The sequence below is a fragment of the Megachile rotundata genome, chromosome 16 (genome assembly GCF_050947335.1).
Source record: "Megachile rotundata isolate GNS110a chromosome 16, iyMegRotu1, whole genome shotgun sequence".
Taxonomy (NCBI): Eukaryota; Metazoa; Arthropoda; class Insecta; order Hymenoptera; family Megachilidae; genus Megachile; species Megachile rotundata.
This window is the reverse complement of record NC_134998.1, coordinates 9,070,991-9,085,723: the sequence shown is the minus strand read 5'-3', so window position 1 is coordinate 9,085,723 and position 14,733 is coordinate 9,070,991. Positions and strand designations below refer to the sequence as shown.

General features: G+C 38.2%; 1 protein-coding gene across 4 annotated transcripts in view; it reads right to left on the bottom strand.

Annotated features, from left to right (window-relative positions):
- Positions 1-14,733, bottom strand: part of LOC100882768 (pancreatic triacylglycerol lipase) — a 27,017-nt gene extending 12,284 nt beyond the window's left edge. Inside the window, exons 1-2 of one of the 4 annotated variants that reach the window (XM_076541338.1) lie at positions 13,958-14,733; positions 3,946-4,224 (exon numbers count right to left, since the gene is read on the bottom strand). In XM_076541338.1, the coding sequence (XP_076397453.1) occupies positions 3,946-4,024 (79 nt within the window). In that variant the 5' untranslated portion in view covers positions 4,025-4,224; positions 13,958-14,733. Of the gene's footprint in view, positions 1-3,945; positions 4,225-13,957 lie in introns of those variants that run through there. The other 3 variants (XM_012281752.2, XM_012281751.2, XM_076541339.1) reach the window with 3 other exon arrangements.

Sequence of the window (14,733 nt, the reverse complement as noted above, 5' to 3'; positions counted from 1 at the left end):
CAGCAGTCCCGATAACTTCCCGCTATGTAATGTAACTTGGCGGGAAATTCAAATCAAGCGAATCTAATTTTATTTTCAAACTATTCAAACTTGTCTAGAAGCTTCATTAGATCTCGAACAATGCTCCTCGTGATCAGCAGTCTCGATAATTTCCCACTGGTTTAAATCTCGATTGAAAGGTGATCGACAGAGTTGCATAATTTGGTAAACTGGTAAAAACCGCTAGAGATTACACGTTGGTTGTTTATCGAAGTACTGGAGGTGCCGTTACGTAAAATCCAGTTTCAATACCCATTGACCGAGGATCGCATTTTCGAAAATGCTTTCGTTACCGAGTGGTTCTGCGAAAGCAGGTCTTCGGGATCAACGAGAAAAGGGACGCGATGGCCCGCGATGGGCGAGAACCGGTATCGTGTCGCTCGCATTTCACCGTGGCTTGGGGTATTAAATAATTATTATTTCGAAAGCGAGAGTGTAACAGCGGCGCCAGCATTGCTGCGATCCTGTGGTCCAGTGATGCCCATTGGGCGACAGGGTTTCAAAATATTTCGCGAAACTACAAGGGACGCCATTTTGTATTTAGCGCCATCTTGTTAACTGCTTGCATTAACAAGATTACTTTACATGCATCATTCAAGCTAATTGTTCATGTGTGTCAGTTATGTTAGGATAAGTAAGGATAGAGACGATGAGTCTGACCTAACCTAACTATTCATGTGTGTCAATTAAGTTAGGTTAAGTAAGGTTACAGACGAAGAGTTTGACGTAACCTAACTATTCATGTATGTCAGTCGAGTTAGGTTAAGTAAGGTTAGAGACGAAGAGTTTGACCTAACCTAACTATTCATGTATGTCAGTTAGGTTATGTTAAGTAAGGTTGGAGACGAAGAGTTTGACCTAACCTAACTATTCATGTATGTCAGTCAAGTTAGGTTAAGTAAGGTTGGAGACGAAGAGTTTGACTTAACCTAACTATTCATGCTTGTCAGTTAGGTTATGTTAAGTAAGGTTGGAGACGAAGAGTTTGACCTAACCTAACTATTCATGTATGTCTGTTAGGTTATGTTAAGTAAGCTTAGAGACGAAGAGTTTGACCTAACCTAACTATTCATGTATGTCAGTTAGGTTATGTTAAGGAAGCTTAGAGACGAAGCGTTTGACCTAACCTTACTATTCATGCTTATCAGTTACGTTATGTTAAGTAAGGTTACAGACGAAGAGTTAGACCTAACCTTACTATTCATGCTTATCAGTTACGTTATGTTAAGTAAGGTTACAGACAAAGAATTTGACCTAACCTAACTATTCATGTATGCCCCTTAAATTTTCTTAAGTCTAGCTAGAGTCGAAGCTTGAAAAGAGTTTGACTTCTGTTTAAAATTATGTTAGTTAAATGTGACCTATGGCTTCTTTAGAATCACCTAAAATTAATTTGAAGTAGTTTTACTTGAAACAAAATACATAATAAAAGTGACAGTAAATTGCAAGAGGGTGAGCACCACTGACATGCCTACATATCGCCGGAGCCACAAGGAGAGGAACACGATCGTAACCTAGATTCGACGTCCTTCCCTCCGGCAATGCTGTACCGCTTCCTACACCACACCTCTCTCTTCTCTTCCGAATCGTTGCCTTTTTTCTTCCTTTCTTTGCTTCCTCGGTTTGGCTTTCCTCTTTCTTGTTTCCGTCACCCGGGGAATGCTTTGGTCCGGGATGAAAGTCGTCTAAACGGTGTATACCCGTGGCGAAAGTAGACATGACGTAGGGCGGACAGGCCGATTTATTGTGTTTACTCGTTATTTAGCGTCGTTCTCGGACATTCGAGGGGCAGAAATGCATTTTTGAGTTCTATAGGTAGTTGCTGTAGGACTGTAATTGTTGTAGGACAATAGTAACTATAGTGACTATAAATAAATTATAAATATAGTAACTATAGTGACTATGAATAATAACTACGGTGGCTAGACTATAGGACTATAGTGGCTATAGTTGCTACAAGACTATAATTGTTATAGGAACATAGTAACTATAGTGACTATAAATAAATTATAAATATAGCAACTATAGTGACTATGAATAATAACTACGGTGGCTAGACTATAGGACTATAGTGGCTATAGTTGCTACAAGACTATAATTGTTATAGGAACATAGTAACTATAGTGACTATAAATAAATTATAAATATAGCAACTATAGTGACTATGAATAATAACTACGGTGGCTAGACTATAGGACTATAGTGGTTATGGTTGCTACAGGACTAAAATTGCTATAGCACCATAGTAATTATAGGGACTGTGTGACTACACTGGTTATAGCAACTATAGTGACTATATGACCAGAATGGCTATAGTTGCTATAGGATTATCATTGCTACAGAACCATAGTGACTATAAGGACTATATGACTACAGTTTCTATGACAACAATATTGACTATATGACTGTAATTGACTATAGCAACTATGGGATTATAATGATTATATGACTACAATTACTATAAGACCATAGTGACTATAAGACTATAATAACTATATGACTATAGTGACTACAATGTCATGATGGCTATAAGACCACAGTGACTATAAGACTATAGTGACTGTAAGACTATAAGACCATAGCGACCATAGGGCAATACTGACTATAAGACTATAGTGACAACAAGACTGTAATGACTATAGCAACTATGGCATTATAATGATTATATGACTACTATTATTATAAGACCATAGTGGCTATAAAACCATAGTGGCTATAAGACCATAATGGCTATAAGACTATAATAACTATATGACTATAGTGACTACAATGTCATGATGGCTATAAGACTACAGTGGCTATAAGACTATAATAACTATATGACTATAGTGACTACAATGTCATGATGGCTATAAGACTACAGTGGCTATAAGACTATAAGACTATAGCGACTATAGGGCCATACTGACTATAAGACTATAGTGACTACAAGACCACAATGACTATAAGACTACAGTGACTATAAGACTACAGTGACTATAAGACCACAATGACTATAAGACTACAGTGACTATAAGACCATAATAACTATAACAACTACAATAACTATAGTGGCTATAAAACTATGACGACTACAAACAACCAATATGCTACATATCATATAGTCAAGCCTAACAAAAACAAAATGGACGCTTCGTTATAGCTCGTAAACTACATATAAAGTCAAGGTGCATTGTTTGTGCAAGAAAAGTATCTTAATAGCAAGCCCACGTTTGTTTTCTGCACACCCCACGTTTTCCCTCTCCGTTTATTTTTACGTTGCAAATTCACGGTAAATTGATTCTAATCATTCACGCTGCTGCCGTGACTAATTGTGCCGGAAACACGAACGCCGGAAGTAAGTTTCTATGACCAGGTAAGCAGATTCGGTTTCGATCTTCTGATCTTCACGATAATCCTGGCTCAATTAAAACACCCGACAATTGGATTTTATTTTGTAGTCATATAAATATTTAAACACTTTTACTTTTTGTACTTGGTCAGTTTTATTGTACCTAACCTCAACGAAATTTGGCGGGAAAACAAAGGACGATAGTCAAAGCTAGTTATTTTTAATCGTTTTGTTATTTTTATAATTCTCTGTGAAATATTAAATATTTGTTGAGATGAGGAACTTGTTTTATCTTAATAAAATAATGTTTAATGTTGGGAGAATAATATTTGAGGCATGGAAAGTCAATTTTACTGTGCCTAACCTCAACGAAATTTGGCGGGAAAACGAAGGACGATAGTCAAAGCTAGTTATTTTTAATCGTTTTGTTATTTTTATAATTATCTGACAAATATTAAATACTTGTTGAGACGATAAATTTGCTTTACCTTGATAAAATAATATTTAATGTTGGGAGAATAACATTTGAGGCACGGAAAGTCATTGAAATTCTCCGCGGACGTAATTTCACGTACCGTGCATGAATCGACGCCTGTCGGTTTTGAAACCAGTGAAAGTGACCATTGTACTCGACAATGGATTCCCCGGTCTCATTCAGCCGAGGTAAACAAACCGCTATTTAGTCCAAGTTCGACCATTTATCGATTCCACGAAATATTTTCTCGACGTTCATCTCGGGTTCCTCCGAAAGCAACATCGCCGTTAAATTTTGCCGTTAAGCAATTATAATAATTCATTAACTTGGCAGTTAACTCGTTAACATGCGAATAACTTTCCTCGTTACGTCTTCCTGCCTGAGAACAAAACAAGAAGAAAGATGTCGTCGGGTGCAATTTATTCCATGCTCCGCGAATTTCTGCGGCGACTCGCATTGCGTAACGCACAGAAACAGAAAGAGAGAGAAAGCCGCGATTACGTTAGCGGTAAATAAAAATCGAAAGCATTTCTCCTTCTGTCAGACTAGTGGATTAGGTCACCGGAATGACTAAACGGTTCATTTTCTCGTCTTTCTCTTCGTTTCAGGTTTCATTTGCTCGTTAATCTTTTGTTGGAGGTTAGCTCATTTTTGGCGCCAAAATAAATCATGGCGGAATAGGTTAACTGGACCTAACCTAACCCAATGTACTTCATAGATATCCTTTCACATTTTTAAGAATTTTCTTTTCAAAGACGATTATAGATGTTTTTAATTCGTGTAAGTCATCGATGTGAATATTCAGATGTTCAAAATAATTGATCAGTGAAACAGGACCTAACCTAACCTAACTCAATGTAGTGCATAGACGTCCTTTCACATTTGTAAGAATTTTCTTTTCAAAGACGATTATAGATGTTTTTAATTCGTGTAAGTAATCGATGTGAATATTCAGATGTTCAAAACAATTGATCAGTGAAACAGGACCTAACCTAACCTAACCCAGTGTACTGTATAGACATCCTTTCACATTTTGAAGAATTTTCTTTTCAAAGATGATTATAAATGTTTTTAATTCGTGTAAGTAATCGATGTGAATATTCAGATGTTCAGAATAATTGATCAGTGATGCAGGACCTAACCTAACCTAACTCAATTTACTGTATAGACATCCTTTCACATTTTTAAGAATTTTCTTTTCAAAGACGATTATAGATGTTTTTAATTCGTGTAAGTCATCGATGTGAATATTCAGATGTTCAAAATAATTGATCAGTGATACAGGACCTAACCTAACCTAACCCAATGTACTGTATAGACACCTTTCACATTTTTAAGAATTTTCTTTTCAAAGACTATATGTTTAGTTCAAAGATTATATGTTTAGTTTATATAAATAAAAAGTTAAACACTGTTTACAGTAATTATCGAGTTGATTCGAAAACTTCAAGTTACATAATTGAGTTAGAACGTAATTAGTCCGCCAGATCAAACAGATCGACTTATTTCCGATATTTCGAAATTAGCGGAAAATGAGAAAGCATTTGTATCGATGTTATCGTAAAGTTAACGAAGTGGAAGGCCAGTATGAATCTAAATAAAAGAACTACCGTACAATGATCGTTGATTAAGCGGACGTGAAATTCTTGAGAAAGTTCGTTCAGCGTTGAGGTTAGACTCCCTCCTTGTTTCCGGTCTACCTCTCTCTCACCCTTTTTCTCCGTTTGATCATTCTAAATAGACATATCGGTACACCGTGATTAGTATGTCAGCTACGTGAACTTGGAAACCGAATAATCGTTTCGCTTAAAGAGACGGACTGTTCTCACTCAGACGGAAACGTGATAAAATGTCGGTAGTTTGATCACGCACTCGCGGACAGAATGAGTTTAATAAATATACGTGAAACGGAGGTAATAATGGTTTTCTGTTTTGTCGTGTTTAATGTGATTTTTTAGGGGGAAAGTAAGGTTGCTTTTGATGGCTTTGACATTTGTGGGACAATCGTCAGGGTCGAGTAACTTGTGCAAGGCCCAGATGTGAGGATCTTGAGTGTAACCTTGTTTGGGCCGCCATTTTGAAAACGGGGAAATGGAAAATGGTGGACGGTAGTGTTGGGAAGATTCTGATGAAATCTTCATGGTAGAAGATTTGAATTCCTACATTTTTCAATTCCACGTTCACCAATTCCATATTCTTCAATTCCACATTCCCCAATTCGCACACTCCCCAATTCCACACTCCCCAATTCCATTTTCCCCAATTCCCATATTTCCCAATTTCCACATTTCCCAGTTCCCATATTCCCCAATTCCCACACTCCCTAATTCCTACATTCTCCAAATCCCACATTACCCAATTTCACATTCCCCAATTCCATAATTCCCCAATTCCCACATTCCCCAATTCCACTTTCCTCAATTCCCACATTCCCCAACTACCACATTTCCCAATTCCAACATTCCCCAATTCCCACATTCCCCAATTCCACTTTCCTCAATTCCCACATTCCCCAATTCCAACATTCCCCAACTACCACATTTCCCAATTCCAACATTCCCCAATTTCCACATCCTCCAATTCCCACATCCCCCATTTCCCATATTCTCCAATTCCCACCCTCTCCAATTCCCACATTCCCCAATTCCCACATCCCCCAATTCCAACATTCCCCAATTCCCACATTCCCCAATTCCACTTTCCCCAATTCCCACATTCCCCAATTCCAACATTCCCCAACTACCACATTTCCCAATTCCAACATTCCCCAATTTCCACATCCTCCAATTCCCACATCACCCATTTCCCATATTCTCCAATTCCCACCCTCTCCAATTCCCACATTCCTCAATTCCCACATCCCCCAATTCCAACATTCCCCAATTCCCACATCCTCCATTTCCCATATTCCCCAATTCCCACCTTTCCCAATTCCCACATTCCCCAATTCCATATTCCCCAATTCCCACACTCCCCAATTCCTACATCCCCAAATCCCACATTCTCCAATTCTCACATTCCCCACATTCCCCACATTCCCCAAACGGATTTGGCAGTTTAGAGTTTGATGTGTCAGAAATTTTGGAAGTATCCTAATTATAACCTTGTCTAGTCGGCCATTTTGGAAGAACAACACCTTCAAAATGGTGGACAGCAGTGTTCGTCAAATCCTGCTGAAATCTTCACGTTTGAAAATTCACAAATCTGCAAATTTGACAGTTTCGAAACGTTACTTGTTAAAAAGTTAGGAACTTGCGAGCTTATAATTCTGTAAACTTATAATTTAGCATCATAAAAGAATGGAAATATAAAATAAATACATTCTAGTCCCCAGCCATATAATTACAGCGATCCCATTGACTGCACAGATTACGTTCCTGAATAACATTAAAAAGAAAAACGAGGAAGAGATTATAATTGATATATCATACATCAACAAATTCTACGTAGAATCCGATTCGGATCGCAGACAAAGAAGAAAGCGAAAAGAGTTTCACGACGTGCATATCAGTCGTAAATCATGGATGCAACAAGTTTGCATGAAATTTTTTCAACGGTTCGACCTATGCACCGGCATGCAAACGTGATATCTCGATGATCTTTTGAACTAGAAAGTAATCAAACGATTCTGAAGAGAAGAAAATGCTTGAGATGTACGGATGATGTGTGGCTTGTAATCAGTCGCGGAGGAAACGTCGAATTCGATAAAGTCTCGATGTGTGCAGGATAATTTGTCTGGTCTGAACTTTCGCTTGTATCGTGTAGTTGTTGAACATTGAAGTATGAACATAGGTGGAGTGACTTTAATGTAGGACTTTTGCATAACATTTTTATTTTTTATTTTATTGTTGTGGGTAGAGGTTTGACCTTTCGCTTATATCGTGTAGTTGTTGAACATTGAAGTATGAACATCACTGGAGTGATTTTAATGCAGGACTTTTGCATAACATTTTTATTTTTTTTTTATGGATAGAGGTTGAACTTTCGCTTATATCGTGTAGTTTCTGTATTGATTGAAGTATGAATTTCAGTGGAGTAATTTTTTTATAAAATTTTTATGAATATATTTGTGATATTTTTCTGATTGAAATGAGACTAAACGTTATTGAAATTAAATTGATTAATTTATTAACATTAATTTATTAGTTACACTTTACAAACTAGCAAATACAGGAAATAATCAACAAGAAAATGCTTGCCAGTCGGCCATTTTCTCGTCACCAAAGTCGCCTGATGTTCAAATCCGTTAGTTCACGGAAGTGTGAACGGTAATTCGAAAATCATTATTCTTTCGAGCGAGCACTGGAAAAGATGCAATTCACGTAATCGCGAAGAAATGTGTTGAATTCCGTGAGTCACAGTCGGTGCTTGTTTCCTAGTTCGATAGAAATCGTGAAACGATCGGTGTCGCAATCGGTTTGCAATTGCTTTAAGTCGAGGAAGTAGGAATTTAGGTAATCGCATTTATTAACCTTGATCGATGTAATTTTCCGGTACGTGATCGTTGGTACAAATCGAGTTGGGGGCAGACGGTGCTCTTGCCCCACCTCTTGCGAATCGGGCCATTTGATGTGAGGTCGTTGGCGTAATTACGGTTCAACTTTTGGTTGGTTCGGCACTCTTGTATTCAGTACTCTTGCATTTATGTGAACAATGGTCTGTGTACCGGATGATCGGGTTTGGAATTTTTGAGACTTTTAGGTGATGGGAGTTTGGGACTTGTGGAATTTGGGTCTTGTGAAATTTGGGAGTTAAGGAGTTTGGAGAATGTGGGAATTGGGGAATGTGGAATTGGGGAAGGTGGGAATTGGGGAATGTGGGAATTGGGGAATGTGGGAATGTGGGAATGTGGGAATGTGGGAATTGGGGAATGTGGGAATTGGGAAATGTGGGAATTGGGGAATGTGGAATTGGGGAATGTGGGAATTGGGGAATGTGGGAATTGGGGAATGTGGGAATTGGGAAATGTGGGAATTGGGAAATATGGGAACCGGGGAATGTGGGAATTGGGGAATGTGGAATTGGGGAATGTGGAATTGGGGAATGTGGAATTGGGGAATGTGGGAATTGGGAAATGTGGGAATTGGGGAATGTGGAATTGGGGAATGTGAAATTAATAAATGTGGGAATTGGGGAATGTGGGAATTGAAGAATGTGGGAATTGGGGAATGTGAAATTGGTGAATGTGGGAATTGGGGAATATGAAATTGGTGAATGTAGGAACTGTGAAATGTGGGAATTAAGAAATGTAATATCTAAAAATTCCTAAATCTGAAGTTTACCTATAACTTCAAAACCCAAAGCATGAACTCTAAGTTTCTTCCTTACGTGTCGTAACGCACCACAAGGCGATACACCGTCTATTCTCCAACGAGCATTCCAGTTACGCGAACGTACTTGTTAAATTTCTTTTGTTACACATCGGTAAACACAGTCTTTCTTGCAACTATTTCATTCTTTCATTTCTTCACATTCATTGAAAAATTCATAATTGAATTACCTACATAACTTCTTTCTACTTGTTCATATTATAATTAAACGTAAGAAAATATCCATAATTCTCTTTAATTACATCGTTAAAAAACTTCAGTCTGTTATTCTTTTTTCCTCATTTTCTCACGAATGGCGATACATCACGGTAAACAAGTGTTTATTAAAATACAATTTACTTTGAATTTACGGAATAATTTGCTTCGTAGCACATGATTTCTTCGAATAAACAATTACGTTGTTTCGTAACCTATTCACTGATGTTTACGGCTGAAAATTCGCGCCATTGTTTGTTTCAAAGGAGTTTTTGTTTTTAAACAGACAGAAACACATTTTATAGAGTCAGACATGTTTACGAACCGCTCATTGTTTCACGTAACCGGCCATTTTAAGAATTAACTAACTTCATAAAAAACAAAAGGTTACGTGTAAACTTGTTGCCTGTAACAAAAATGTAAGCGCCATTCGCCGATATCTATATTATTAAATCATGTTAGACTTTCACGTTTTGAAATCGGCATTTGATATGACATAACCTAACATAACTTGTCCATTAATGTTCCGCAAATTTCCATTAAAATATCACGATACAATAAAACTTCCCCGCTGAAGGAGAATTAAAAAATCCAAAATATGCAGAAAATTTATTTAGAAATTTATTTAGAAATTTATTTAGAAGCAAAATGGAGGTGATTTGAGGAATACTCGCACAGATCGATCTCCAACGTCGGCAACTTTCATCAATTTACGAAACCTGACTTCGAAATCTCAATTGATCTTGTGCAAACATTATACGGCGAATTTTGAATGGCCAGACGAAGAGTCTAGAATCGTTTGGTAGACACAGAAGCTTGTGTGCACGCTTACGTGGATAGAGGCATGCCTCTGGAGAAAGTCCGCAACTTCGTATCTGCCTTTCGACTCGTCAGTTCTCTCATCGCGAATACTTTGGAAAATCTACGTCCATTTTCTGCGAACGGGTTACTCTCGAACTTACGTACTACTTGTTGAAGGTACAAACAAAATGGATTCGTAAGGGAGATGTGCGGATGTGGAGGACGCAGCATCTTTGGGATCCACGTTGATATTCGGGATTCTTAAAATTAATAATTTTAGGGAGACTGGATTGTAGGGAGTAATGGACTGAGGATTCTAGGGACACTGTGGATATTAGGGAACTGATGACACACGAGATTTCATAATTCTATTATAATAGTTGTTAGTTTTGTTATATTTTCTTTGGTTCAGTGATGTGGGAATTGGGGAATATGGGAATTGAAGAATGTGGAATTAGGGGTATGTGAACTTTCAAACGTGAAGATTTCAGCAGGATTTGTCGAACACTGCCGTCCGCCATTTTGAAGATCTCTTTTTCCAAAATGGCCGACTGGACGAGGTTATAATCAGAATACTTTCTAAATTTCTAACACATCAAGCCCTAAACTGCCAAATCCGTTGGGGAATGTGGGGAATGTGGAAATTTTGGAATTGGGAAAGGTGGGAATTGGGGAATGTGGGAATTGGGGAATGTGGGAATTAGGGAAGGTGAGAATTGGGGAATGTTGGAATTGGGGAATGTGAGAATTGGGGAATGTGGAAATGGGGGAAAGTGGAATTGGGGAATGTGGGAATTGGGGAATGTGAAATAGGGGAAGGTGGGAATTGGGGAATGTGGGAATTGGGGAATGTGAAATTGGGGAAGGTGGAAATTGGGAAATGTTGGAATTGGGGAATGTGGGAATTGGGGAAAGTGGAATTGGGGAAGGTGGGAATTGGAGATTGTGGAATTGGGGAATGTGGGAATTGGGAAATGTGAAATTGGGGAAGGTGGGAATTGGGGAAAGTGGAATTGGGGAATGTGGAATTGGGGAATGTGGGAATTGGAGAATGTGGGAATTGGGAAATGTGGGAATTGGGGAATGTGGAATTGGGAAATGTGGGATTTGGGGAAAGTGGAATTGGGGAATGTGGGAATTGGGAAATGTGTTAATTGAAGAAAGTGGAATTGGGGAATGTGGGAATTGGAAAATGTGTTAATTGAAGAAAGTGGAATTGGGGAATGTGGGAATTGGGAAATGTGTTAATTGAAGAAAGTGGAATTGGGGAATTTGACAATTTGACAATAACTTGACAATTTTGAAATGCAAACCGTGCACGAATTAAAAAAAAAAAAAAATAAACGAATCCAAAATTAAATTTCCACTATTGTACCAACAAGTATGACACGATGAAAATACTGATTGCGACATAGTTTCATCGAAACCATGTTAATAGAATGCAGCAACCGCATCAAGTATAATTAACATACGTAGATTTATCTGCTACCCTGTAACACAGTTGCCCTGCTTTTTTGCAACTAATTTTTCTCTAACGATACAGCGATAAAATCGTTTAGAGCATGGCGTGTTAGTGTTACTAATTGCATGCAAACTCGATGCACATTAAATCATGAATTTTAATTAACGTCTATAATATTTTATATATAAAAGTGGAACGATAATTTGTACTGTCGCTTTGAATTAAAATGCAAGCAACGGTGTGTAAAAGTTAGGTGCATGATGCAAACATAACCTGTTTGCAACTTATTCAGCTACCAATTTGAAAGTTTCAACTAGTATACTTGATAAAAAATATTTTATTATTGGAAAAGGTTCTTGTGTAATTATTAACCTGTTACATTTATAATTTCTAACTTGAATTTATAATTTTTACATTCTTTTACGGTTGCGATAGAGTCAACCAATCACTCTTGCAACATTAACCTAACCTAACTTAATCTAACCTAACCTATTACATATATAATTTCTAACCTTAATCCATGATTTTTGCTACAGTTGCATCTAACAGCCAACTAATCTCTCTTTCAATATTAACCTAACCTAACTAAACCTAACATAACCTATGAAATATATAATTTCTAACCTTAAAGATCCGAAGACCTTAAAAATGAATCATCGTTACTTTTACAGCACAAGTTGTCTCGCTTCGAAATATCCTGTTGGTCAATCCTTGTCGAAAAATCTGCACGGACCGTTTAAAAAAACCGGCGCGCCATTTCAAGCTGCGCTTGTCGAGCACGTGTCGCGAATTCGAATCACGTTTCAATGAAAATTGCGATCGAGATCGTGCTACGCCTTTTTATCGATTCGCTGTTCGATACAGTTCAACAATACAATTATTGTTTTTATTTGCATCGAATTATGCAATATAACAGGGGGTTGAGCAAGTTTAAAAAAGGAAGACGGTTATTTAGGGACTTGAGTTTTTTAGGGACTTTATTAAAATACAGTATTCTAGGGTCTTCGTATCCCGAGAGAAGATTGATCTGGGTTATTAGAAGAAGAAATTATTCCTGGGATACTAGGGTTCTTTAAGTATTGTTATGTTCTGGGGTTCCCTAGAATTTTGAGTATGCAGAATTTGGGACTTGAGGTGTTTGGATATTGTGGAATTTGGGAATTGAGGTGTTTGGGACTTGTGGAATTTGGGGGAAGGTAGAAGTTGGAATTTGTGGAATTTGGGACTTATGGAGTTTGGGACTTATAAAATATGGGACTTGTCGAATTTGAGACTTATTGAGTTTGGGACTTATGCAATTTGGGACTTATGGAGTTTGGGACTTATAGAATTTGGGACTTATAGAATTTGGGACTTGTGGAATTTGGGATTTGAGGTGTTTGGGATTTGTGGAATTTGGGGGAAGGTAGAAGTTGGGATTTGTGGAATTTGGGACTTATGCAATTTGGGACTTATGGAGTTTGGGACTTATAGAATTTGGGACTTGTGGAATTTGGGACTTGAGGTGTTTGGGATTTGTGGAATTTGGGGGAAGGTAGAAGTTGGGATTTGTGGAATTTGGGACTTATAGAGTTTGGGACTTATGAAATATGGGACTTGTCGAATTTGAGACTTATGCAATTTGGGACTTATGGTGTTTGGGACTTATTGACTTTGGGACTTATAGAATTTGGGACTTGTAGAATTTGGGACTTATGGAGTTCGGTTCTTATGAAGTTTGGGACTTGTAGACTTATCGAATTTGGGACTTATAGTGTTCGGTTCTTATGAAGTTTGGGACTTGTAGACATATCGAATTTGGGACTTACGGAGTTCGGTTTTTATGAAGTTTGGGACTTGTAGACTTTAGAACTTGTGGAATGTGTACCTTGTAGAAGTTGGGACTTGTTGAACTTGAAACTTATTGATTGTGTGTCTTGTGGAATTTGGGACTTATGGAGTTCGGTTCTTATGAAGTTTGAGACTTGTAGATTTATCAAATGTGGGACTTATGGAGTTCAATTCGTATGAAGTTTGGGACTTGTATAATTTGGGTCTTCTGGAATGTATATCTTGTACAAGTTGACACTCGTTAAATTTGAAATTCATTGATTTTGGGTCTTGTGTCATTTGAGACTCAGTAATTTGTGCCTTACAACATTTTAATCTTCGAAAATTACAATGTCACACCCGCGACACTACCCAAAAATCTGAATTCCCAACGACGCCACCTAAAAATCTGAATTCGCAACGCAAGGACGCAGTCTCGATCTCCCGCAACGGTTCGTCCGTGACAGTGGCAGTGCGACTCCATCGCCCAAGCACACGTGGTTTCCAGTACTCACATTTTCGAAGTCTGTCGTTCATGTCACTGCCTCATGTCTCCCTCGACCGATCTCTCATGATTCTCAAGGCACGCGACACTCTTGATCCTGTCAACGACGGTAGTCGCACATCACAGGCACCGGAGCTGTTCTTCACTAGGCACGGCTTCCGTTTTCCTGTGGACACTAATCGAGGACGCGGATCGAGGAGCAGATGCGACTCGGTGAGAGGCCGACACTCGACTGAACCGTTCGAACGAAGCGCATTCCGTTTCGCTCGAAATCTTTCGCCCACCACCTGACCAGGTGTGTTGTTTTCCTTTCCTGGCGGGGGTGGGGGTCCTGCTCGATTTTCCTTTCCGATATCCTTGTCGGAATTTCGTAAGCCTCGGAGAGTTTGCCTTTGACTTTCTTGCAAAATTTTCCTGTTTTTTCCTTTATGCAAATGTCCCTTGTTTTGGATTTTGGCGAAGTTCGGTTAAAAACCTGGCAGAGAGTTCTCGATGTTCCAAGTCCTCGGTGGTAGTCCGGATATAACCGGTTCTTGATATTTATACTTCTACTTTTATTGCCAGCTCGTGCAGATAGACTATTAAGATTACTAATAGAACTGTATACTGCCGTTTATCGTGGAGATAAATGGGTTACAGTTTATACCGTGGGTATAATTTAGGATGGTAAATTCATAAATTATAATTGCATTATTCATAGCATTCTTCAGTGATTCTAAAAAATATTAGACTTGTTTTCTTTCCTTTTGAGGCACACGGAAGATCACCGCTGCCCTTGAAGCTATT